Here is a 25,225-nt window from a genome sequence, read left to right as displayed (position 1 = left end):
ATCTAATGAGAGCCACGATGTTATGATAAAGAACCAACTAGAAATTAAGCATACACGGACTGAAATAACGAATACTATACAGACTCCCAACAGCAGACCAGAGGAGCGCAAGAATCAAGTCAAAGATTTGAAATGCGAAGAAACAAAAAACACCCAACCAGAAAAGCAAAATGAAAAAAGAATCCGAAAATAGTGTAAGGAGCCTCTGGGACAGCTTCAAGCGTACCAACATCAGAATTATAGGGGTGCCAGAAGATGAGAGAGACCAAGATATTGAAAACCTATTTGAAGAAATAATGACAGAAAACTTCCCCCACCTGGTGAAAGAAATAGACTTACAAGTCCAGGAAGCGCAGAGAACCCCAAACAAAAGGAATCCAAAGAGGACCACACCAAGACACATCATAATTAAAATGCCAAGAGCAAAAGACAAAGAGAGAATCTTAAAAGAAGCAAGAGAAAGAAAGTCAGTTACCTACAAGGGAATACCCATACGACTGTCAGCTGATTTCTCAACAGAAACTTTGCAGGCCAGAAGGGAGTGGCAAGAAATATTCAAAGTGATGAATACCAAGAACCTACAACCAAGATTACTTTATCCAGCAAAGCTATCATTCAGAACTGAAGGTCAGATAAAGAGCTTCACAGATAAGGAAAAGCTAAAGGAGTTCATCACCACCAAACCAGGATTATATGAAATGCTGAAAGGTATCCTTTAAGAAGAGGAAGAAGAAGAAAAAGGTAAAGATACAAATTATGAACAACAAACATGCATCTATCAACAAGTGAATCTAAGAATCAAGTGAATAAATAATCTGGTGATCATAATAGAATCAGGGACATAGAAAGGGAATGGACTGACTATTCTTGGGGGGGGGGAAAGGGGTGTGGGAGATGCGGGAAGAGACTGGACAAAAATCGTGCACCTATGGATGAGGACGTGGGTGGGGAGTGAGGGTGGAGGGTGGGGTGGGAACTGGGAGGAGGGGAGTTATGGGGGGATAAAAGAGGAACAAATGTAATAATCTCAACAATAAAGATTTAATTTAAAAAATATCACTAAAATCATCCATGGGTGAGAATAAAAAAAAAGTTTCTTCATTTAAAATTACTTAATACTACAATCATAAATCAATTTTGCCTCATAGAATTAATACAATTATCTTAGGATTCAATTTTATTTATAAGAAAAAGAAGTAACTTGTCAGTTTCAAAGGTCACTAACCAAATACAGTTCACTTATTATTTCCTACACAGATTTAATGTCCTATTCTCACTCCTATGGCAATCATTAGTCAGAAAAGAATTCTTTGGCCTCAAAGCATTCTTAGTATTATGTTACTGAAGTATCCCTATACCAACAGTCTTAGGAATTCCACTTAGTAATGGTATTCATAATCAGTTTAGTATTATTTTAGGGTAGAGGATGGGGGCCTAGAGTAAAATAGCAAGATGGTGATTATAGAGAGATGACAAATATGTAAAAGCTCATTTTAATATTTCCAGTTTAAATATTTAAAATTAAAATGGTTAATATTTAAAAGTTCCGTTTTTTTAAAAATATATTTTTATTGATTTCAGAGAGGAAGGGAGAAGGAGAGAGAGAGATAGAAATATCAATGATGAGAGAGAAGCATTGATTGGCTGCCTCCTACATGCACCCCCCACATTGGGGAATCGAGCCAATACCCCAAGCATGTGCCCTTGACCAGAATTGAATTCGGGACCCTTCAGTCTGCAGGCCAAAGATCTTATCCACTAAGCCCAACCAGCAAGTGCTAAAAGTTTAGTTTTAACTGGAAGATGAAATTGTTTAATTGATGAAAGGATTTACTGCACTAACCCTGAAAGAGCTGAAGGAACCGAGGACGCAAGGCCGTGGGGATCACACTCTCGGGCAGCTCCCTCAGGAAGAGCTTTAACAGACTGGCCGCTGCACACACGTCGCCATCCTCCCGGAGCTCCACGGGCACGCCGCTCTCGAACTTCAGGCGCAGCTGCTCCACCACCTTCATGTTGCCATTCACCCTAAAAAGGCCTTCCTGGGTGAGTCCTGGAACAGTGAGGAAATAGACAGAGGTCTCTTACAGATACAAGTTCAAAAGGACAACAACAAAAATAAATAACTCTCAGGACAGGATTCTTTGAATACTATATAACAACCAAGTTTCATATTTTGCAAAAATGTTTTCCTAAAATACATCTTATGTCTACAACATACCAACAAAAGAGCATATATAACTGTTATAAAAGCTGACCTCTAAAAATGATGTTAGAACATATACAACCACAAAACATAAACGGTTCTACAAAGAAATTTCATTCATATAATCTTAGCTAGTACATAACAAACTTACCTTGGGCCCCAATAACAGCTTAGCATTTTGAGAACAACTATTTAAAAAAAAAAATAACATGTATGTAAGAAACTTCTCAACTCTATGTGATTATTTTTGTAACAATTTAATTAAGAAGTAGTGTTTTTTTTAATAATCACTAAATTTAAGGTATAAGACTCTATGAGACCATAAAGTAGTATAAGACAAGATCCTTGCCTTCAACTAACAGGTGATATTAGTCTTGGCGGGGGTCAACCAAAAGCTTCATGGAGGAAACCTTTGGCTCCTTTGCACAATTTTTGACTAAAATATAGGCAAGATAGAAGGGTTGGGGCTGACATATGTGAAACTACTGTAGTTTAAGTTTCAGGGTCCCTCATTTGTTTGGGTCCTTTCCAGTGCTCTGTCCCTAATTTAGTATTTTTAATTTTGTATTCTTTTTCTTAAGGGGGCCCCAAAAGGATTAAGCAACAAAACACACAAAACTTTGATTTATCCCTGACAAAAAGAACAAATATATGAATTAAGCAGAGACAGGACAGAATAAAGAAAGATAGACAGATAAAAATGTGGAATGTTTAGGTCAAACAGGGATGGGGTAATAAATGGAAGAAATGGGATAGGGCCATGAATGCCAACTTAAAGACTTCAGACTTTATCACTGGAGCACATTTTCAAGTGGGGAGTGGGGGAGCACAGGAGGGGAACACGATGTAATCAAGGTTTGAGAAAGACCTCCTAGAGAACAAGTGGGGAATGGAGAGGGCAGAGAACTTGCCTTCTGGAAACCATATTCAACGGTGAGGCAATCAGACAGAACGTACGGTGGGAAGAAAGTGAAAAGGGGAATATAAACGTGATTTGGTAACTTAGCACAAAAGGGAAGTAAGGAAGAATAGGAGTTGAAAGGTAAGGTGTGAAAATAAGAAATCCAGAAAGAAAAGCACTGTCAAGAACAAGGCGAAGTGGGGTAAGGGACAATGGCTAGTTTAGGCAGAAGATAATGACTTTCAGCTCAGTGTGCTGCGTCTGAGGAGATGACACACCACTTAAACAAGTGAGTCAGACCATGAAGGAATGTGAGAAGTGTCAGAAGCAATCATTCTGAGAAAGAGTAACCCAAGGACTCAACTTGCCACTCTTCTTTGAGAACCCAGTCGTGAACTTGAGCAATGACATAGCATTAACTCCTATATTAATTATTTAGATGGAAGGGTTTGTTTATATCAGCCCTGACTTCTTTCTCTTACCTGCTAAACTGTCTTGCTCTTTTTTTTGTTTTTGTTTTTATTAAAATATATTTTATTGATTTCAGAGAGGGAGAGATAGAAACATGAGTGATGAGAGAGAATCATCCACCAGCAGCGTCCCGCATGTCCCCACACTAGGGGTCGAGTCTGCAACTTTGAATGATAGCCTTTCAGGATAGAGTATTTTTGGATTCAGTCCTTTGCTTTGCATCACTTTGTATACTTCATTCCATTCCCTTCTGGCCTGATGTGTTTCTGTTGAGAAATCATTTGATAATCTAATGGGAGATCCTTTGTAGGTAACTCTCTGTTTCTCTCTTGCAGACTTTAAGATTCTCTCTTTGTCGTTAATATTTGCCATTGTAATTAAGAAGTGTCTTGGTGTGTGTCTTTTTGGGTTCATCTTGTTTGGGACTATCTGTTCTTGTGTGACTTTTTTCTTCCCCAAATCAGGGAAGTATTCTGTCATTATTTCTTCAAATAGGCTTTCTAATCCTTGCTCCTCTTCTTGTCATTCTGGCACCCTTCTTATCCGTATGTTACTTTGTTTCATGTTGTTCCAAAGCTCCCTTAGGCTCTCCTCCTGCTTTCTAATTTTTTTCTCCAATTGCTGCTCGGATTGGGTGTGTTTTTCTGCCCTATCTTCTAATTCACTAATTCGGTACTCTGCTTCTTATAGTCTACTTCTTATAGTTGAAACCTTCCATCATGGTTTTATTGTAGCTGTATTGCTTTTTATTTCCTCTTAATTCTTACATAAGTTGTTGGTTTTCTCATCCAGCTGGTGTAGGAATTGTATGACCCTTAGTCTGAATTCTTTTTCTGACATATAGCACGCCTCTGTTTCATTTAGTTCCCTTTCTCACGAGTCCTCTTTTTCTTTCATTTGGAGGCTGTTTCTCTATCTCCCCATTTTTGCTCTCACGAAGGGTCCAGGCACCAAGACGTGCAGTGCCTGGGGCTAATGCTGCAGGCTTGGCAGGCAGTGAGCACAGTCTGAGGCTGGCCAGTGGGACACCGGTGCCCAGGAACTACGCAGTGGTCTGGTGGGTGGGGACATACTCTGGGACCCACAGGAGCCCACGTCCAGGGATGCTGCAGTCCTGGTGTCCGTGGGTCTGCAGCTGAGGTAGCAGGTCTTTGATCAGAGTGCCTGTAGGGTTCAGGGTGGTGTCTGAGGCCAGTCTGGGTGGTGGGGAGGCTGGACCTCTTCAAGATGGTGTGGTTTCTGTCAGAGCTGGCCCCTCAGGGAGTGATTTCAGCTGTAGCAGGGGCTCTCCATCTAGGAGAGCCAAGTCCACCAGCCCCCGAAAGTCCTGAAGGATCTAACTATCCCTAACACTCACACACACACACACACACACACACACACACACACACACACACCACATGTCCACACACTCCCCTTTCGCTCCCTCAACCACTCATACTCACTTCCTCACTGCCATCCTGCCAGCCGCCATATTCCCTGTCTCTGGTATTTTTTTCTGTCTTGTTCTTTCTAAAGAAAAAGGATCTTTAGAGCCCGCCCCCTGTGTTAAAGGGGCATTTTCCAAACAGGTTTGTTTTGTATCTCTTATTGGATCCCTGTGTGACAAACAGATGGGAGTTTTCATTTTAAGGTCTTTCCACTTAGTTTTCCTGAAACAGACCTGAAATTGTCTTTTCAAAATAATTCCACATGAACCTCAGAAGCTGTTGTGGGATGTAGTTGGATCCTTTTCCTTTGCCTTTCTCCCTTCGTATTACAAAAATAAAAAACAAAACATAACTGAGGGGAGGGGAGGGGAGTGGAGTGGAGGGGAGAAAAAGGATGCTAATTTCTTTGTAATTTCGTACACATTTTCTGAACCCTTTATGTATTAATGAGTACTTTGCACTAGGTTAGGTACTAAAGAAATCAACTCTTAGAAAGAAAAAACACTGCCATTACCTTTATGGAATTTGAAGTCTAGTGAGATGTTTATATTTTTGTATTAACATACAGATTATTTTGCTCTGAAGAGCGTAAATCTCAAAAGATGATATGAATTTTAGCTCCAAGTTTTACAAAAATTTGTGAAACCAGAGATGATTTTAAAAATATTTAACAACCAGTATGGCCAAGGCATAATCAGAGGAGATACCAGTCACTCTGTGTGGTATGCAGCTTCTCAAATGACTCCAATGATCCCCACCACTTGGTATCCACATCCATGTGTAATCTCCACCCCTTGAGTGTGAGCTGGACCTAGTAATTTGCTTTTAACCAACACAATGTAGCAAAGCAATGTGATTAGGTTCTAATCTTATTTCTAAATTTAGGTTATAAAGACTTACGGTGTCCATCTTGCTTGCTTGTGTTTTCTCTCTCTCTCTCTCTCTCTCTCTCTGGCTCTTCTTACTTGCTCACTCTGATGAATTGCTGCTATTTATTTTGTTAGCTGCCTTAAGGAGAGGTCCACGTGGCAAGGAACTGAGGGCAGTTTCTGGACAATAGCCAGCGAGGAGGACCTGAAAACCTCAAGTCTACAGCCCACAAGGAACTGAATCCTGCCAACAGCCATGTAAATGAGCTTGGAAGTGAACATTTCCCCAGTCAAGTCCTGATAAGCCTGTAGCTTCAGCCAACACCACAACTTCAGCTTTAGAAGAGACCCTATGATAGAAGAAACAGCTGTGCTGGAATTCATGACCAATGTTTATTCCCGTGAGGCAATAAACATTGTTGTTTTACTCTGCTATGTTTGAGGATAATCTATTATTCAGTATCAGACAAAAGGAATGGCACATCATATTAGTTAGTGCTGCAGAATATCAGTTACTATTGGAAGACTTTAGCATGTCATTTTTAAGCTTTCCAGGTCTGTTTCCTATACTCCACAAAGCTTCACCTGTAACACAGAAATGTATACTGGCACCAAGCAGAGCACTCAATAAAGGAGAACCCAATTCCTGGTCAAGGCCCAAATCTTGAAAATTTATAATTCTGCATCATAGTCCTGTATCTACCCAGCTCCTAAGCTTATTTTTGGCCTAGCGAATGCCCCTTTGGTCAGATTTCACAGACCTTAGGTTTTCTCTTCCAACAAGGTTTTGTGACCCTTCCCTCAGGTAAATATACTTCCAGTTACTCCAAAATAACCACCCACTTCCATGAACTGGCTTTGGCTTACAAGGTTCCTGGTCCCACTAGACCTTACTAGTGGAGATAAGTTATAAATGGAAGGAATCTAAGTTAAAATGCTTCTCAACCATTCCTTTCTGTCTCTATTCTATTTATTTGCACAACTCTTCCCTCAGGAGCATCTCTCACCCAAAGAACTCTTAGAATATTTAGTAATTTTCAAGCAGGAGAAGTTTATCCCTGATCATGGCTATATTCACTCTGGAGGGAGGGTGGGGACAGGACAAAACAGTTTTTTAAAACCCCTTTTGAAGTTATATCTAATGCCTATATAAGGCTTACCAGACTAAATAATCTCTAAATTTCCCTACTCTAAATTTTTAGGAAATGACAATTACAACTGAAATGTTCAGAAGGATGAGGTATCTAAAAGGCTTAGTGGCATTATTCTCATACATTTCTGAAATTTTGTTAGATTTGATTTTAGGAGATATGGATTAAGCATCATGGAACATCAATTTAATAATGATCATACAACCTAATTAACATCTACACCACTGACAACTACTTTTTTGTATTGAAATATTTATTACAAAATAGTGTGACTATATCATCATTAGAAACTAAACATGCCAGGAGTCAGAATTTGCCTAATTGGAACACTTTGGCCCAGAAAACAGTATAACAATATATAAGCATATCCTGACATCTGGTGGTGAGTGCAGAATCCTACACTACTTAAAATGTCATCATACAGTGTCTTTATGCTAAAGAGAAGGCATCTAGTAACACTGTCAGCAAGACTAGTTATTTTAAAATAGTCTAAAGATGATATACCTCATAAGATTTTCCTTTGAATCTAAAAAAAAAGAAAAATGTATTTTTTAAAGTAAAAAAGTTTGTTTGATATAGGCCTTAATAAACCTCTTCTGTCCCAAATTCCTTTATAGTAAGAGTTGCCCTTGTGTCAAGTTGTTACATGTCTGTATTTAATTAAAGAACGTACTATGACCACAGTATCTACCATTGGTTAAATTACCATGACTAATCTCCCTATATCCCATACCTGATAGAGTGCCTACTCACCAATGTATAATCAATACTTGCTGACTTGAAAAAGGCTACAAAATAATTAATAAAGCCAATAGAAGTATCTTGCCCTCAAACGTATACCACCCTTCGAAGTTACATAGGCTCTTTGGTTTACTAACATGATAATTTCAAATGCAATAAGGGGTTCCTGGTTGTCTAAGTATTAATGAACTATACAACCTTTTGAAATGATGGGTAGATAACCTCCCCTAGCTTGCCAGTCAAGATTCTGATTCAGTAGACCAGAGGTACTGCCCACGCAAAAGATTCCACTAGTGATTCTCTTTCTTTATTTTTTTTTTATGTGCCTCAGGCATGAAACAGCTCTGGCCATTGACACAGGCATCAAGCTAGGATGAACTAAGGACTGTACAACTGCTTTGCCCCTGACTGATATAAGAGCAACATCACCAATCAGGTGTCTCCTTGCCCATTGCCAGGGGGTTAGTGATTCTATTTCACATCCCTACTTAAGAATGACTGATTTTGCCCACTAAAACATTTAGTGTGAATTATCTGAATATACCCTATTAGAGAGTAACTAAGAACATGCTAAGGGGAAGAAGAAAACCAATCTCTAATTCAAATTTTACCCAAATTTTCTTATTTTAATGATGTGAATATAAACTGGTTCAACTCTTCTAGAGTCAGATATAAATGCACATATCCTTTGACTCAGAAGTCCACTTCTAGAAAGTTAGTCTATGACCATGGTCATCAAACTGTGGCTCGCAAGCCACACGCGGCTCTTTGGCCTTTTGAGTGTGGCTCTTCCTAAGCCTTAGGAGTACCCTAATTAAGTTAATAACAATGTACCTACCTATATAGTTTAAGTTTAAAAAATTTGGCTCTCAAAAGAAATTTCAATTGTTGTACTATTGATATTTGGCTCTGTTGACTAATGAGTTTGCCGACAACTGGTCTATGAGAACACTCATAGTGCTTGAAATGACACACTAAAAAAGAATAAACCACATTGCTAAAGAAAATAATAAAATGTAAGTGTAAAGAAATTTCCATATATGCCAAAAAATGTTTTTAAGTCACTGAATCTTTGTAGACAGCAAAAGATGGGCAAGAATCAGAGCCCAAACATGGTGGCCCACAGGACTGCAGGGAGGAAGAGAGTGTGACACAGTAAAGAAGTGAGGGAGGTGTCTGTGGATGTGTGTGGTGTGTGTGTGGGTGAGTGAGGGACAGATAGATATCTCAGGAGTCCCAGGGACTGGCAGATAGAGCTCTTCTAAAAGGGGAATCCCAGCTGCTGCCGTGGGCACCCCCAGGGAGGCTTGGCTTTGACAGAGAACCCACACCATCTTGAAGAGGGGAGCAACGGAGGCCAGGAGTGCTGCAACACCAACATCCAGACCAACCTCGGACAGCACCCCTGAACCTGTGCAAGGAGCTGCTTGCCAGCCATAAGTCGCGTGGAATCACCACAGTGAGCATCGCAGTACCATGACGTGGGTCCTAGATGTCTGCAGTGAGAGCGCACCAGAGAGACCGCTGAGCTGTGCCTCCTAGCCAGAGCCCAGACCCAGTGTCCCAGGATCCTGTGCTTCAGGTCCCCGTGCTGTGAGTGCAAGCCACGGGTACCCCATTCCCCACTCCATGACTGTGCCCAATACAGAACCACAGCCGGGTGCGTGTTACACCCCTGCCCAGACAGAGCCCTTGCCCGGCGAGCACCCTGCCCCCGGCACAGGCAGAGCGCGCTCCACCACCGGCACAGGCAGAGCGCGCTCCACCACCGGCACAGACAGACCTTTTGGCTGGTACGCACCCCGCACCCCACACAGACAGAGCCTCAGCCCAGTGTGTGCTACGCCCCAGCCCAGACAAAACCTTTGGGCTGTGTGTGCTCTGCACCCAGCACAGACAGAGCTGTCACCTGGCGCACACCCTACCCTCAGCCCGGGTCAGAGCTGCTGGTGTGACCTGGTATGCTCAGCCAGAGGTCACAGGACCACACTGCCAAGTGCACTGCCAGAGGGACCTAGGGTACCATCCAGCCTTAGCAGCTGGGTCTGCACAGCAAAATGCATGCCAGAGGCTTCACAGAGAGTCGTACGCCAGAGGAACTGTGTATCTGCCCTCGCCAACCCTGAGAAGCGGATAAATGAGGGACCAGAACCATGTGAGAAGGGTGTACAATTCAGAGCTGAGGCAATAAAGGTGTGAAACTCAAGGCAAGACCCAGCCCCTGGGGCTAGCAAGTCCAGGACCATTGGACTGCTAGGGGCTTCAAACCCTCAGACCCCAAGCAGGGAGTCCAGGGCCAGAAAGAGAGAGTAAAAATGGGGAGACAAAGAAACAATGCCCAAAGGAAAGAAAAGGAGACGACACTTTTTAAAAAGGAACTAAATGAAATTTAAGAATGCAATATGTCAGAAAAAGAATTCAGAATAAGGGCCATACAGTTCATAAAGCAGATGGATGAGAAAATCAACAACTTATGTGAGAATAAAGAGGAAATAAAAAGCAATACAGCTACAATAAAAAAACAAAATGGAAGATTTCTATGGTACACTGGAAGAAGTGGCCCCACCCCATAACAAAAACAGAATTTCTGGAGGATGAGGCTCAGAAATCAGGATTTTAAAAAGATTCCCAGGTGATTCTAATGTGCAGCCAAGGTTGAGGACCACTGTTATAGAGGAACAAATGCAAGGTGCTTCTCAAGCATTTGCAATGAAAGATTCTTCTTTGCAGGGGGAGTGGCCTTGTAATCATGGGAAGATATGGGGGCTGAAGCAAACTGCAAAAGTTCAGAATTTCTTTGAACTTTCAAGTTAACTTTTAAAACTCCTCCAAAATTTTACACTCTATTCTGTAATTAGTCTTGTTTTAGTATAGAAAGGCTTTTCAGTATAGAAAATGATGAATATTCCAAGTTCTCCCTTGGAATATTTCCCTCCCAAATCTTTTAGAGTGTATTGATATTTATTATATAGTTGGCCATTCTCTTATCATACTGCTGTAGCTTGAAAGCATGTAGGGAACATGAAATAATTTTTTCAAATTATCCAGGTTTTAAATAAAATTATAACCATAAGGCAAAATAGCTCTAAAAAATGAAGAGATATAATTTATCTTTTTATCATGCAATGTACTATGTTACTCTTCAATGGTTTTACATGCTTAATTTTATCACTTCAAAAGTAACACCCCAGAGTAGGCTACACATACTACTTTTTTAGGAAGGCAATCAAGGTATCCAATGAATTCATGATTGACCTCAGCTGACAGAAACCAAGAGTTCTCTCTTCCTTTAAAATGTATTGACTATCAATTGAACTATTAGTATCAGAACAGTGTATTTCAGCACTTAAAACTAGAAATCATTCCAAACTAGAAACCTCAATAATTAAAGTGATTGTTCATAGTAACTACTTAATGTTTTATGTGAGAACTGTGGAAACCATAGTTAAAACAAGACTTGACTTACCATTCTTCGTCAAGTACTCCACTATATTCCCCACTATAGCTGGAATGCCATTCACAGTGAGTCCCTGCTGTTGAAGGTCTTGGAGACTGACGCCAAATAACTTCTTATAGGTAGAATTCTTCTGCTCACTTAGTGGCACTGCCACTATCTTCTTCATGTCTTCTTTCAGCCGAACTGTAGCTTTACTTTGCTTAAAAGAGCGTAAGAAAAAAGAGCAGTCAGTCATTTTTACCACAGGAGGTTGCATGGTTACAACACAAACACCTGAATTAAAATGTAAGTGTTTGAAAACATATAGCAATAGTCTTCACTTATTTTTACTCCCACTCAAAATCTCTAACATCTCTCATGTGTTGCTCAGTGTTACAAATGGCTCAGTGTTACCACTGACATCACGGTTAAAAGGAGTGAAAAATAATGAGAAACCTAAAGCCATAACATAACTGTAGCTAAGGGAGGGAGCAATACAGTGCAGTATCTAAGATACATATATTACTCAGTAACACAGGGTTGTGACTGGTTAAAAGGTAAATAAAACATTTATATGAACATTGGAACTTCATGCAGATCCTGAAATAATAGAAGTTTTTTAAAGACAAAAATTTATCTAGATGTCATTTTAAGGTAGCTTTAATTTGCAATGTTAGGATAGATATGTATATAAAATATAAAAATGTGGAGTAAACATTTATTTCTCTGACTTGATTATACCTGTGAAGAGCTCAGCAATATTTTAAGTTACATAAAATCAACTCAATTCTCTTTGAGGTTCAAAATGACACATCTCTGAAACAGCATCATTTTAGGTATTCACAATTTTAAAAATTCCAGCAAGACTGTTCATATTATAAATATAAAATGCAATTTACATTCAATTAATTCAAGTTACCAACACACACACAAATTCATACAAATGTATTTTTTCCTCTTAATAGAAATTTGTCCCCCAAAAAACTGTCACAAGAGATAAATATTAACATGGTTTAATATAACTAAGTGATCTTTTAAAAGCATGTGCATCTATAAGTCTACACACTGAGAAGAAAGATGGCAAAATGCAAACAATTTTATTTGGGGACAGATAGCAGATTGGAGGAAACTCACTTTTTAAGAATGAATGTAGCAACTAATGAAAGTATTATAAAGATTATGTAGCTCTGGCATTCTAAAAGTAGAAATATTACTTCCATTTTAGAGTTGAGGAAGCAAAGATCAGAGTGTTAATTTGGTAAAAGTCACAAAACTAGTAAAAGTTTCATCCTATTCTAAGTCCATGTTCCTCTCCCTAATTTAGATTTACATTAATGTTATAGGGCAGTTGGTGTATAATTATAGTAACAATAGAGGCCTGGTGCATGAAATCTGTGCTGTGCATCACGGGGGAGGGGTGAAGTTCCCCTCAGCCCAGCCTACACCCTCTCCAATCCAGGATCCCTCTCACAATCCAGGACCGTTGGTTCCTAACTGCTCACCTGCATGCCATCCTGATCACCCCTAACTGCCTCTGCCTGCTGGCCTGATTGCCCCTAACTGCCCCCCCCCCCCCCCGCCGGCCTGGTCACCCCCAGCTGTCCCCCCCGTGCCGGCCTGGTCGCCTTCAACTGCCCCCCTCTGCTGGCCTGGTTGCCCCACGCAGCCTGCTGTTCAGTTGTTTGGTTGTCCCTCACTAACCCCCCTGCCAGCTTGGTTGCCCCACGCAGCCTGCTGGTCGTTACTGTTACTGTGATGGCATCGTGGACAATTTGCATATCCCTCTATTATTAGTATAGATAGTACGATAAATGCTATCTATGACCCAAGACCATTATACAAAGTTAATTCTACAACCCTGATTTTGAGTTGGCTCCCTGTAATCTCAATTTGATTTTGAACCTTACACTCTGAAGAATCAGACCAACTTTCCTTGAAATATCTGCATCTTTTAAGAGGTCATATTTGAAAGCCAGATTTCCCTTGTGGAAATTAAACAAATATAAAGTTACAATATTCATTTAGTATATATTAATATTATAAATATGGGATAGTGTTAGCTACTATAGAGCAGTAGTAGAGTAAGAACTATTTTCTCCGTTATCAAGGAAATTGTACATTTATTAATCAAGCCAAATTTGTAACAGCTAACAATATTTTTTCTTGTGGGTTTAAAAATACTTTAATCTTCTTCAACTGACCACATGGAAAATTTTAGTCAATCAGGTATATCTGGTGAGTAAGTAGACAAAAAGTAATCAGTATTAATGAAACTTTGAATATTAGTCTCAAATGTAGAATTAAAAACAGCTCACAGCCCTAGCTGGTATGGTTCAGTGGATAGAGTATGGGCCCAAGGACTGAAAGATCCTGGGTTTGATTCTAGTTAGGGGAATGCACCTCCATTGCAGGAATGATCCCGGGCCTGGTCAGGGAGTGCATGCAGAGGCAACCAATCGATGTCTCACATAAATGTGTGTCTCTCTCTGTCTCTCCTCTCCTACCACTCGCTCTAAAAAGAAAGAGAATTACAGCTCAATATCCCTCATGAACATAGATGCCAAAATCCTCAACAAAATTCTAGCAAATCGCATCCAGCATTATATCAGAAAGCTCATACACCGTGACCAAGTAACATTTATCCTAGGGATGCAAGGATGGTACAATATCCGCAAATCAATAAACATGATACATCACGTAAACAAATTGAGAGATAAAAATCACAGTCATATCAATTGATGCAGAAAAAGCATTTGACAAAATCCAACACCCTTTCTTGATAAAAACTCTCAGCAAGGTGGGAATAGAATGATCATACCTCAACATAATAAAAGCTATATATGACAAACCCACAGCCAACATCATACTCAATGGGCAAAAACTTAAACCATTTTCCCTAAGAACAGGAACAAGACAGGGATGCCCACTCTCACCAGTCCTGTTCGACACAGCACTGGAAGTACTAGCCATAGCAATTAGACAAGAAAGGGAAATAAAAGGTATTCACATTGGAAAAGATGTAAAACTGTCATTATTTGCAGATGACATGATACTGTACATAGAAAACCCTAAAGACTCCATCAAAAAATTATTAGACTTAATAAATGAATTCGGCAATGTAGCAGGATACAAAATTAATGCCAAGAAATCTATGCATTTTTATACACAAATAGTGAACTTACAGAAAGAGAGATTAAAAAAAAACAATACCATTTACCATTGCAGCAAAAAAAATAAAATAAAAATTAATATACCAAGGAATAAACTTAACTAAGAAGGTAAAAGACCTGTACTCAGAAAACTACAGGACACTAAAAAAAGAGATAGAGGAAGACATAAACAGATGGAAGAACATACCATGTTCATGGATTGGCAGAATCAACATCATTAAAATGTCCATACTACACACAGCAATCTATAGATTCAATGCAATCCCCATTAAAATACCAACGACATATTTCACAGATCTAGAATGAACTCTCCAAAAATTCTTCTGGAATAAAAAAAGAGCCCGAATAGCTGCAGCAATCCTGAGAAAGAAGAACAAAGTAGGTGGGATCTCAATATTAGATATCAAGCTGTATTACAAAGCCACTGTTCTCAAAAGTGGCTGGTACTGGGACAAGAACAGATATATAGACCAATGGAATAGAGAACCCAGAAATCGACCCAAACCACTATACTCAATTAATATTTGACAAAGGAGGCAAGAGCATACAATGGAGTCAAGATAGTTTCTTCAATAAATGGTGTTGGGAAAATTGGATATATCCAAAAAAATGAAACTAGACCAGCAACTTACACCATACACAAAAATAAACTGAAAATGAAAAGGACTTAAACATAAGATGGGAAACCATAAAATTAGAGGAATCCACAGGCATCAAAATCTCAGACATATGCCAAAGCAATATCTTCACCAACACAGCTCCTAGGGCAATGGAAACTAAGGAGAAAATAAACAGATGGGACTACATCAAAATAAAAAGCTTCTGCACAGCAAAAGAAACCATCTACAAAACAACAAGAAAGCCCACTGCATGGGAGAACATATTAGCCAATGATATCTCTGATAAGGGTTTAATCTCCAACATTTACAGGGAACTCATACAACTTAACAAAAGGAAGATAAACAACCCAATCAAAAAACGGGCAACGGACCTAAATAGACACTTTTCAAAAGAGGATATAAGGAAGGCCAAGTGACAAATGAAAACATGCTCAAAGTCACTAATCAACCGAGAGATGCAAATCAAAACAACAATGAGGTACCATCTCACACCTGTCACAATGGCTATCATCAACAAATCAACAAATGACAGGTGCTGGCAAGGATATGGAGAAAAAGGAACCCTTGTGCACTGCTAGTGGGAATGAAGACTGGTGCAGCCACTGTGGAGAACAGTATGGAGTTTCCTCAAAAAAAACTAAAAATGGAACTCCCATTTGATCCAGTGATCCCATTTCTAGGAATATATCCCAAGAAACTAGAAACACCAATCAGAAAGGATATATGCACCCCATGTTCATAGCAGCACAATTTACAATAGCTAAGATTTGGAAACAGCCTAAGTGCCCATCAGCAGATGAGTGGATTAAAAAACAGTGGTACATCTACACAATGGAATACTACACTGCCATAAAAAGGAAGGAACTCCTACCATTTGCAACAGCATGGATGGACCTGGAGAGCATTATGTAAGCAAAATAAGCCAGTCGGAGGAAGATAAATATCAGATGATGTCACTCATGCCTTTATTTTTTTAATCAAAAATCATTTAGAAAGCTAAGATAATGCATGCACTATCACTGTACAAGTATTTGATGATTTGGGACCACCCAGTCTCCAAGCCACTTTTTTTCCAGTAATAAATCCTTACTGCTTTTTGGGGATTGACTCCACCCTTGTCGTGAGCAGCTTTGATGAGACTGCCACTCAAAACGACCATCCTGCCTTTGGCCAATCAGACCCCTTCTCCTGCAGGCCACTGAATCTTTATTTATTTTAAAAAATATATTTTTATTGATTTTAGAGAGAGAGAGAGAGAAACATCAATGAGAGAGACACATTGATGGACTGCCTCCTGCAAGCCCCCAACTGGGGATCAAGCCTGCAACTGGGCAGGTACCCTGACTGGGAATCGAACCAGGAACCTCTTGGTTCATGGGTGGAAGCTCAACCACTGAACCTCACCAGCCAGGCAAGGCCACTGAATCTTGAGTGGACTAGCACAAGGCCAGAAAACTGGTTGGAGCTAACTGACTCCAACTACAGTGCTCACAGGATGGTTGCAGTAACTAAGCATTAAATTAACTCTTGCCACCTGCATCACTGGTGTTGCTATGGTCCTTTAGCTGCCCTTTCTGACCCAGGTTCTCCAGCTGTGCCTTCCATGTGGCGATCCACTCTATTTCTGTTCAGTAACACACACAGAGAACGGCACGAACAGTGAGAAAAAGGGGTTCAAAACTAAAGTTCCTCTTTACAGTAGCATGCCACAGCTAAACAAAGAATGGAGAATCAGAAAATCACCACTTTCCATAAATCATGTCACAAATGATTCCAGCAATGGCGACACACCTATTGATGAAAGTGAAAGGAGTTAAAGAGCAATTGAATTAGGTAGATAGGGAAAGGGGTGGGTCGAGGAGGAATGGTGGAGCTAGCTGAAACCAACAAAAAATGTGTTTTGCATCAAACAGGATAGGCAGAAAAACAGGATGGATAGCAGAAAAACAGGGTGTTTTGAAACAAGGATGTTTTTCTTGCAAGTACAAAACAAAATGTTACAAAAAGGCCAGGAACCAATCAGAGAACGGCACAGCCCAGACAGACCAAGAGTGGCCCTTTAGCCAGTATAAAGGGAAGAGCAGAATGCTTTGGGGGGGGGCAACCCATTTGACTTTCCCTCCTAAGCGGGAACCTGTGTTTGTTTGCAATAAACTCCTGCCTTGTTTGAATGCCTCTGGTCTGAGGCTTCATTCTTGGATTCCATGAGACAAGACCCTGGGAAAAATTCCTGCTCACCAGTTCTGGTATCTAAAGTAGTTCTTCAAAAAAAAAAAAAAAAAGCCCTAGCCAGTTTGGTTCAGTGAGTAGAGTGTCGGCCTGCGGACTGAAGGGTCCCGGGTTCGATTCTGGCCAATGGCACATGCCTGGGTTGAGGGCTTGATCCCCAGTGTGGGGCATGCCAGGAGGCAGCCAATCAATGATTCTCTCTCATCATTGATGTTTCTGTCTCTCTCTCCCTCTCCCTTCCTCTCTGAAATAAAAAAATAAAAAAAGAATAATCAAGCAGATAAAAATCCAGAGCTTTAGAAAAAAGAAAATCAGAATGGTAGCAATGGCGACTTTTATGGAGTGTTTACTGACTACGACATTCACAGCTGCAGATACTTCAGATGCTTTCACTCATTAGATCTAATAAACACTAGGAAGGGAAGGTACCTTTGTGATCTCCATTTTACAAAGGCACAGAGGAGCCAAGAAATGTGCTCCAGGTTGCATCAAGGATGCGGTGTAGCCAGGAGCCACTCGCAGGCAATCTGAGGGCAGAGGCCCGTGCTCCAAGTGACTCCAAGCAGGAAGGGGGGGAGAATCCAAAAGCATTTGCTGGGGAGTCCAGCGGCCTTGCTAGAACTGAGAAACCAAATTCTTCCTCTTGTAGCGAAGGAAGGCTATTTACTTGTTTCTTGGTCTCCTTAAGATAAAGTAAGATATGCTCAGAAGCAACATCAAGATTTCTGATATTCCAACCTGAATAGGGAATACTTCTATCCATCTAATAAACAGTGAATTGCAGAAGCCTGGAAGTTTTATAACAGTTAACGTTCACTGAGTGCTGACTTTGTGCAAGACTCCGTTACAAGCGCTTTAAATTTATCATCTCTAAATGTTCAAACAACCTTATCAGTAGGCACACTTACTATTCCCAGTGCGACAGGAAAGCTAAGGTACAAAGAAAAGAAAACTTGCCTACGTTGACAGGACTAGAAATTTCTAGATCTAGAATGTAACCCTCGGGTGCTCGGGCTCCAGTGCCTCTCAACCATGACATACCACTGCATTTCCAAAACCTTCAGTGTTGGTGGTTCTAGGAGGGCCCAAGGGGCACAGCACGACATGCAGCCCTGTTTGCACAGCCTAATACAAAATCGATTTGACACTACTGAAACCAATCGTCTGTGTTTCCTTAAGGCAATCCTCCAAGAATTTAAGTACCACGAATTTAAGGTACTTTGAAGGACAGATTACATCGCTGGTTAAATTTAGTGTGTGCTTTAAAATTCATTGGAACTGGGCTCGGACTCGTAAGTCTAACCAGGAGTGTGTGAAATAGAAAGCCATTCCACCACCAAATAAAAGGGGTGCAAGGAAAGCACTAAAGACATCTGGTTCCAGAAAGCAATGTAACACTCAAGGACTAATGGGGTGTGTAAAAAAGACCTGTGGGCCAGCTTAAACGGGCTCCTACCGGCCAAATTTGGGACATCTGGAGCACCGAGCGTAACAACTGAAATTGATTATAACATATTATGTAAATAAAAATACCTGAATCCAGTGATACTACGAACAGTGAGAGAAAGGGGTTCAAAACTAAAGTTCCTCTTTACAGTAGCATGCCACAGCTAAACAAAGAATGGAAAATCAGAAAATCACCACTTTCCATAAATCATGTCACAAATGATTCCATCAAGGATTATCAGTGAATACCAAAATATCAGGTGAAAGGTTGTGGTTGGACAGGATTTTCACAGCATCAAAGATCACATACTACTTGTAAGGGAAAAAATTCACTCCTACAACTGACATCTGGGTGTAATCATGAAAATAAGTGCCCATCAATGGTTGAATGGATAAAGAAAATGTGGTATGTGTGGGTGGAGGTAGGGGGCAAATGTAGGTTTGCAGTAGTTCATATGGAAAATAATACAATAATTAATAAATAATAATACAAGAATAAACTGTGTTTGGCAAACTCACAGCTGTCAACCTACTGTTGCCCACCATGGGTGGGTGTATGAGTGTGTGTGTGTGTGTAATGGAATGTTATTTAGCCATAAGAACAAATGAAATCTTACCATCTGTGACAACCTCAATGGACCTTAAGAGCATTCTGCTAAGTGAAAAGATAAATACGCCATGATCTCAATTACATGTGGAATCTAATAAAATATCAAGCTCATAGATACAGAACAGATTGGTGATGGCCAGTGGCCGAGAATGGGAGTAAAAATGGGTGAAGGGGGTCAAAGGTACAAATTCCCAATTATAAAATAAGTCACGGGATGAATGTAGAGCATGGTGACTACAGTTAATACTGTGTTGCATATTTGAAAGTTGCTAAGAGTAAATTAAAAGTTTTCATCACCGGAAAAAACTGTAACTAGGTACGGTACAGAGATGTTAACTACACCTGTTGTGGTGACCACTTTGCAACATATACAATATCAAATCATTATATTGTACACCTGAAAGTAATACAATGTGTGTCAATTATACCTCAATTTAAAAAATCAATCTCAAAAGAGGTTTTGAAAAATTAAGATCTGAGAATCTTTAAACATTCATTGAAAAGTTAGGTTTTAATGAAATACAATTTTTAAGATACTGATTTCTCTATGCAAATATATACTTAAAAACATATTGGATCACCTGTAGTGCACTTACAAACAAGTCCAACTAATTTCTACAACTCAGATTAAAATGATTAAAAAGTAAAGTCCAGCCAGTGTGGCTCAATGGTTGAGCATCAACCTATGAACCAGGAGATCACAGTTCGATTCCTGGTCAGGGCACATGCCTGCGTTGCCAGCTCGATCCCCAGTGTGGGGTGTGCAGCAGGGAGCGGGTCAATGATTCTCTCTTATTGATGTTTCTATCTCTCCATCTCCCTTCCCCTCTGAAATCAATAAAATACATTAGAAAAAAAAGAGAAAAGTCCTTATGTTATTTTGTACTATTGAAATGTTGAGGAAACTATTAAAAACAGACCCAATAAAAATCTGGTGAATTTTATCACTTCCTCTGAAACCATACAGATTAAGAAGAGGGTGAAGAGAAGAAAAGTAACAGAAATACTGTACGCTCCAGTTGTAAGTGCTGCTGAGAGTGAAAATGGGGAGGAAGCTCACGGCAGACACCGCACCAGCAATAGAAGGAGTCCGCACAGGACCAGCAGGCGCCCAGCAGTGGAAGGTCTTTAAAATCTCTTACAAATATGTATTACCTTATAGACAGAGTACACTTTGAGGGAGCTGAACAGGGTTCACTTGCTTAGAGGAAGAGGAGAAAGAAGGTTCAGAAAAGACTAAAGGAGCAGATACCAGGAAGAACCAGGAGAAAGAAAACACCCTGCCGGACTGGCTGGCTGGCTCAGTGGTTGAGCGTGGACCTAGGAACCAGGAGGTCTTGGTTCGGGTCCCGGTCAGGGCACATGCCTGGGTTTCGGGCTCAATCCCCAGTCGGAGGTGTGCAAGAGGCAGCCAATTAATGATTCTCTCTCATCACTGATGTTTCTATCTCTCCTCCCTTCCTCTCTGAAATCAATAAAAATATATTAAAAAACAAAACAAAAGCAACACCTAATAGTGAGTGCATTACCTTGGAGGGCAAGTTTATGGAGAAAAAACATTGGAGCCCTCCTGACCCAGATTACCTATTGAGGGGAAAAGGAGAGGTGGGCAAAGGATATTTAAGAAAATCATCCTTTTGGTAGCAACAGAGAAATTTAAAATGTTTTAAATTAAAATTTTAATTTAATTTAAAAAGTGTAACCATGTTATGAGAGGAAGAAACAAACTCAAAAGGGAACACTAGGGGTTGAAACATTTCTAGATTTTAGAAGAGCTGCCACGTGGTTCAGAGGACATAACCAGAGCGCGAATGGTGGTTATCTGGAGACAGATTTTAAGACAGATAAAGAAGAAATATGCCCTAACTGGTTTGGCTCAGTGGATAGAGCGTCGGCCTGTGGACTGAAGGGTCCCAGATTCAATTCCGGTCAAGGGCATGTACCTTGGTTGTGGGCACATCCCCAGTAGGGGGTGTGCAGGAGGCAGCTGATTAATGTTTCGCTCTCATTGATGTTCCTAACTCTCTATCTCTCTCCCTTCCTCTCTGTAAAAAAATCAATAAAAAAAAAATATATTTTTTAAAAAGAATAACAGTCACTCCCAAAGATGAAATACAGGCACACCTCAGGGATACTGCGGGTACTGTTCGCAACCATCACAATAAAGTGAGTATCACAATAAAGCAAGGCAGTCTCTTTGCTGCTGGAGGGTCTTGCCTTCCATTAAAGAAAAAAAAAAGCCACATCTGTGAAGCACAATAAAGTGCAATAAAATGAGATATGACTGTCGATTTCCTCAGAATGTGGTAAAGTTCCTAGAGAAAAAAGATATTACCTGGTAAAGAACCTGCCTCTTCTTTGTACATCTGAGTAGCAAATATAAGTAAAGTTGGGGACACACTATAGTTTCACTAACAGCATTACCAATGTGGGATTGAGGAAAACAAATGTGGAAGAGAAAGTTGGTTCCTCAATGGATATAGGAAATGAATATCTTTAAACCAGTCTGTGTCCCACTTCAAAAATCCATGCATGTACACACATATCCACACACACTCCACAAATATTTGGTACTCTACTATTTTGTCTGAGACTGTCGTCAGCAGCAGGTACCAGAGAAGCTGCTACACAGGAGATATGTTTACCACGTAGAAAGTCCCAAACTAAGAAAAATGTAGGAGCCCATATGCTTGCATATATACATGTGACTTCTCACTTTGCTGCCTCAAACATTTTTTTGAAAGTCTTTTTTATTATCTATCTTTATTGCAGGAATACTATGTTACAATTCCTCCTACAGTAAAACACTCATATAAATCATATCAGAGTGAATAATCTTTTAAACAGCATGACTTTTATGTCAACCTTAAGTGAAATTTTGTACATGCTTTGGATAGAAAGGAATGGATAGATGGAATTTCATACACGGGTCAGTCTGCATCACAGTGAAGGTAAGAGCAATGTATGCAGCAGGGCAAGAAGGAAGGATCCAATCAGACAATCAGAAACGACTGCCAATCGATCTCATGACAAAAGGTCAATCTGCTGCCTCACTCTACACATTTCTGGTCCTTTTGTGTTTCTTTTACAAAACTGGAAAAATGCAGACCAGTGTCCATAGTAAAAGCTGTTATTTTACCTATACGCAAAAAAAATTAAAAAAAAAAATCAGATTTTGAAGGGAACTCTTTGAAGTGATATAGAGATAACCAGCTGGATACTAAGAGCCTCAGAGCGAAAAGGAAGTTTGAAAAGTTCTAAGCATGAAGGAGTCACACTGCGCAGTTTACTGAGAAAATTCAATCTGTGGGGCTGGTGCACCATCTGGTGACCATTCAGGGCCTATGCGTCAAATTGCCTGGATATTTCTGGATATTTTAGGATGTCATCACAACCTACAACAATTTGCAGGTCTTTCTGAAAATTTTTTTAAAAAAGGATTTGACCTAATTGTGATGAAACACAGGGAGCAGTTAAGGTGACAATAAAGAGTAAGATATTTCTCACATAGTACCTCGAAGGAACAAAATGCTCCTCCCCCCATACGCCACCAACTTGAAATATAAAATACAACTATTTATGCACTTTTCACATATCAAAATAAAAATTTTAATGATAGCATTCTGTAAATCATAATTAACAATACTTGGTTATTGCGAAAGATTGAGTGTATACACCAACAGAATTGCTTTGGGGATTCATGCATTTTAGCCATAGAAATATACACATTTTCCCCCATGCATTTTTTTTTTTTATCAGTGTTACTTGTTGCTGCTACTGTAGTATAGCAACTAGAAGTTTCCCAATTGATTACAGAGTCACATTTACTCAACCAAGCTTTTTACCACCACTTTCAGCAACCATGCTGAAACAGAAATTCCAGAATTACTAAATGAAAACAAGAAAGTGAATACAAAGATGTCGTACACATCCTCCGAGGTAATAATGTTTAATTCTTTCTCAATCTAGCCACAAGATTTTTCCCTTAACTACAACTGAGAATTCATATTTAACTCTTTCAGGACAAGAAAGCCTAAAACGCTTGAAAGTGCTCTACCTTACATCAAGCTGACTTCACCGAATAAACTCAGCGTGCAATTTCTTTCACCTTTTTTGGAAAGGGAAAGTGGACAAGAATGCCTAATGCCCCCAAATACTGCATAATAGATAGGAATTTAAGCAACAGATCTGCCCCCACCTCCTACGAAGGAAAACAAAGCCACACAAACATCTCAACAAAACCAGGAGGGCAGAGGCCTCTCCAGCGCCTGGCGGGCCCAGGGAAGACAGGGGCGGCCTGTACTCACACAGATGGCGAGAGCTCCTGCCCCCATCCTCGCAGAGTGGCTGGTAGGACAGATGAAGCCCAGATGCAAACATCAAAATGACAGCAAAATACTGAAGTTCCACCCAGTGGAGATGCTTTGATTTGAAAACCAGCTTCCAATCCGGAGGCCCCACCGGAGGCGCAGAGCAGCTCCTAACATTTTCGGAAGTGTGGCTGTGCTTCTCTTTCGGTTAAACCCACATGGCTGGGAGGACTGCCTGCAGTTGAAATTTGATCCACAGCCTGTAGTATTGGCAAGGACAGGGAGTCATGTGACATGAGTCTTAAGTCCTGACATCTTTTCTAAAACCTGACTTGTTAGATGCCACCCAGACAGGCTTTTTCCTTTTGTAAGGAAGTCACATCAATTGCCAGTGAATGCTGATTAGCTAGTGGTATTCATTAACAGAACTAACAGTGCAGAAAGCGAAAACACCAACTTGCTTCCCTGTTGCAACTCATTTCTAAGAAAAATTCACACATTTACACTCAGGTTTCCATCTGCAGGCATATTCCTTACTTTTTGGAGGCAGATTTCACTTCTGTGGCCCCCTAGAAACCAGTGAAATTCTATCAAAATCTTCCCTCCACTCTATTCTGTTAAGACTTGTCCTTCGTGAAAATACTCTATTTTGTGTAGCTGTTACTTTACTACTTCTAATTACTTTCAATAATCTTATTCACGTGTACCAGTGATAAGCATAAAACAACATGCTTCTAGACATCCATAATTCTATGTATGTGATTTAGGCTGGAAAACTGGCCTCTTCCAGGAGCTTCCTACTCCATAGGCTGCGTCATAGAAAATATGACAGATTTTATAAGTTCTAAATATTTGAACTAGTAGCTAAAATATCCATTTCATATTAGCCAGAAGGAAACTGTATTATTTTTTGGACAAAAAATGTAGGGGGTGGCCCTGTCCAATGTGGCTCAGTTGGCTGAGTGTCATCAGTGCACTGAAAGGTTGCCGGTTTGATTCCTGGTCAGGGCTCATGCCCAGGTTGCAGGCTGAATCCCCAATGGTGGTGATGGTAGTGGGAGTGGAAGGCAATTGATGGATGTTTTTCTCTCACATTGATATTTCTCTCTGTCTCTCTCTCTGCCGTCCTGTCCTCTCTCTCTAAAAATCAGTAAAAACATTAAAAAAAAATAAGAGTAGGAGGTGGGTGGAGGTGGAAGAAGTAGTATAAGGGGGATAAATGGTGATGGAAAAAATAAAATTAAAAAGAAAAAATGTAAATTTTCTACTTTTACCTTAATACAGATTTTATCACTTCTGTTTCCTATTCACCCATTAGAAAACTACTCTGATTAGTAAAGAAAATGATCATAAAACAACCTTTTTCAAATACTTTAAAATTTTGTCTTCTTTTTCTGATTATATAAGTATTGCCAGTCCACGATGAAAAGTAAAATCCTAAAGGTTAGGTCACCTAAAGACAATCATCCAATCAGTATTTATTTATTACCTACACTGGGGCAGGCACTATGCTATGTCATGTACAGAAAATGATAAGAAAGGCATGATACCTTTTCTCATGAATTATTCAATGGGAAAAGAAGGAATAAAAATAAGTTAACAAAAGTAAGTAAATACATCTTTTTGATTAGTAAA

The 25,225-nt window shown here is 39.9% G+C and overlaps 1 protein-coding gene across 1 annotated transcript in view; it reads right to left on the bottom strand.

Annotated features, from left to right (window-relative positions):
- The window catches only part of FAM13A (family with sequence similarity 13 member A), a 250,247-nt gene extending 226,618 nt beyond the window's left edge, over positions 1-23,629 (bottom strand). Inside the window, exons 1-3 of the mRNA XM_081109434.1 lie at positions 23,588-23,629; positions 11,236-11,425; positions 1,844-2,053 (exon numbers count right to left, since the gene is read on the bottom strand). Coding sequence (XP_080965560.1) covers positions 1,844-2,053; positions 11,236-11,425; positions 23,588-23,614 — 427 coding nt within the window. The 5' untranslated portion in view covers positions 23,615-23,629. The remainder of the gene's footprint in view (positions 1-1,843; positions 2,054-11,235; positions 11,426-23,587) is intronic.
- Between the last annotated feature and the right edge of the window lie 1,596 nt (positions 23,630-25,225).

Source organism: Myotis nattereri, assembly GCF_964212035.1.
Source record: "Myotis nattereri genome assembly, chromosome: 1".
Taxonomy (NCBI): Eukaryota; Metazoa; Chordata; class Mammalia; order Chiroptera; family Vespertilionidae; genus Myotis; species Myotis nattereri.
The sequence above is the reverse complement of the archived record's forward strand: the minus strand, read 5'-3'. Positions and strand labels throughout refer to the sequence as shown.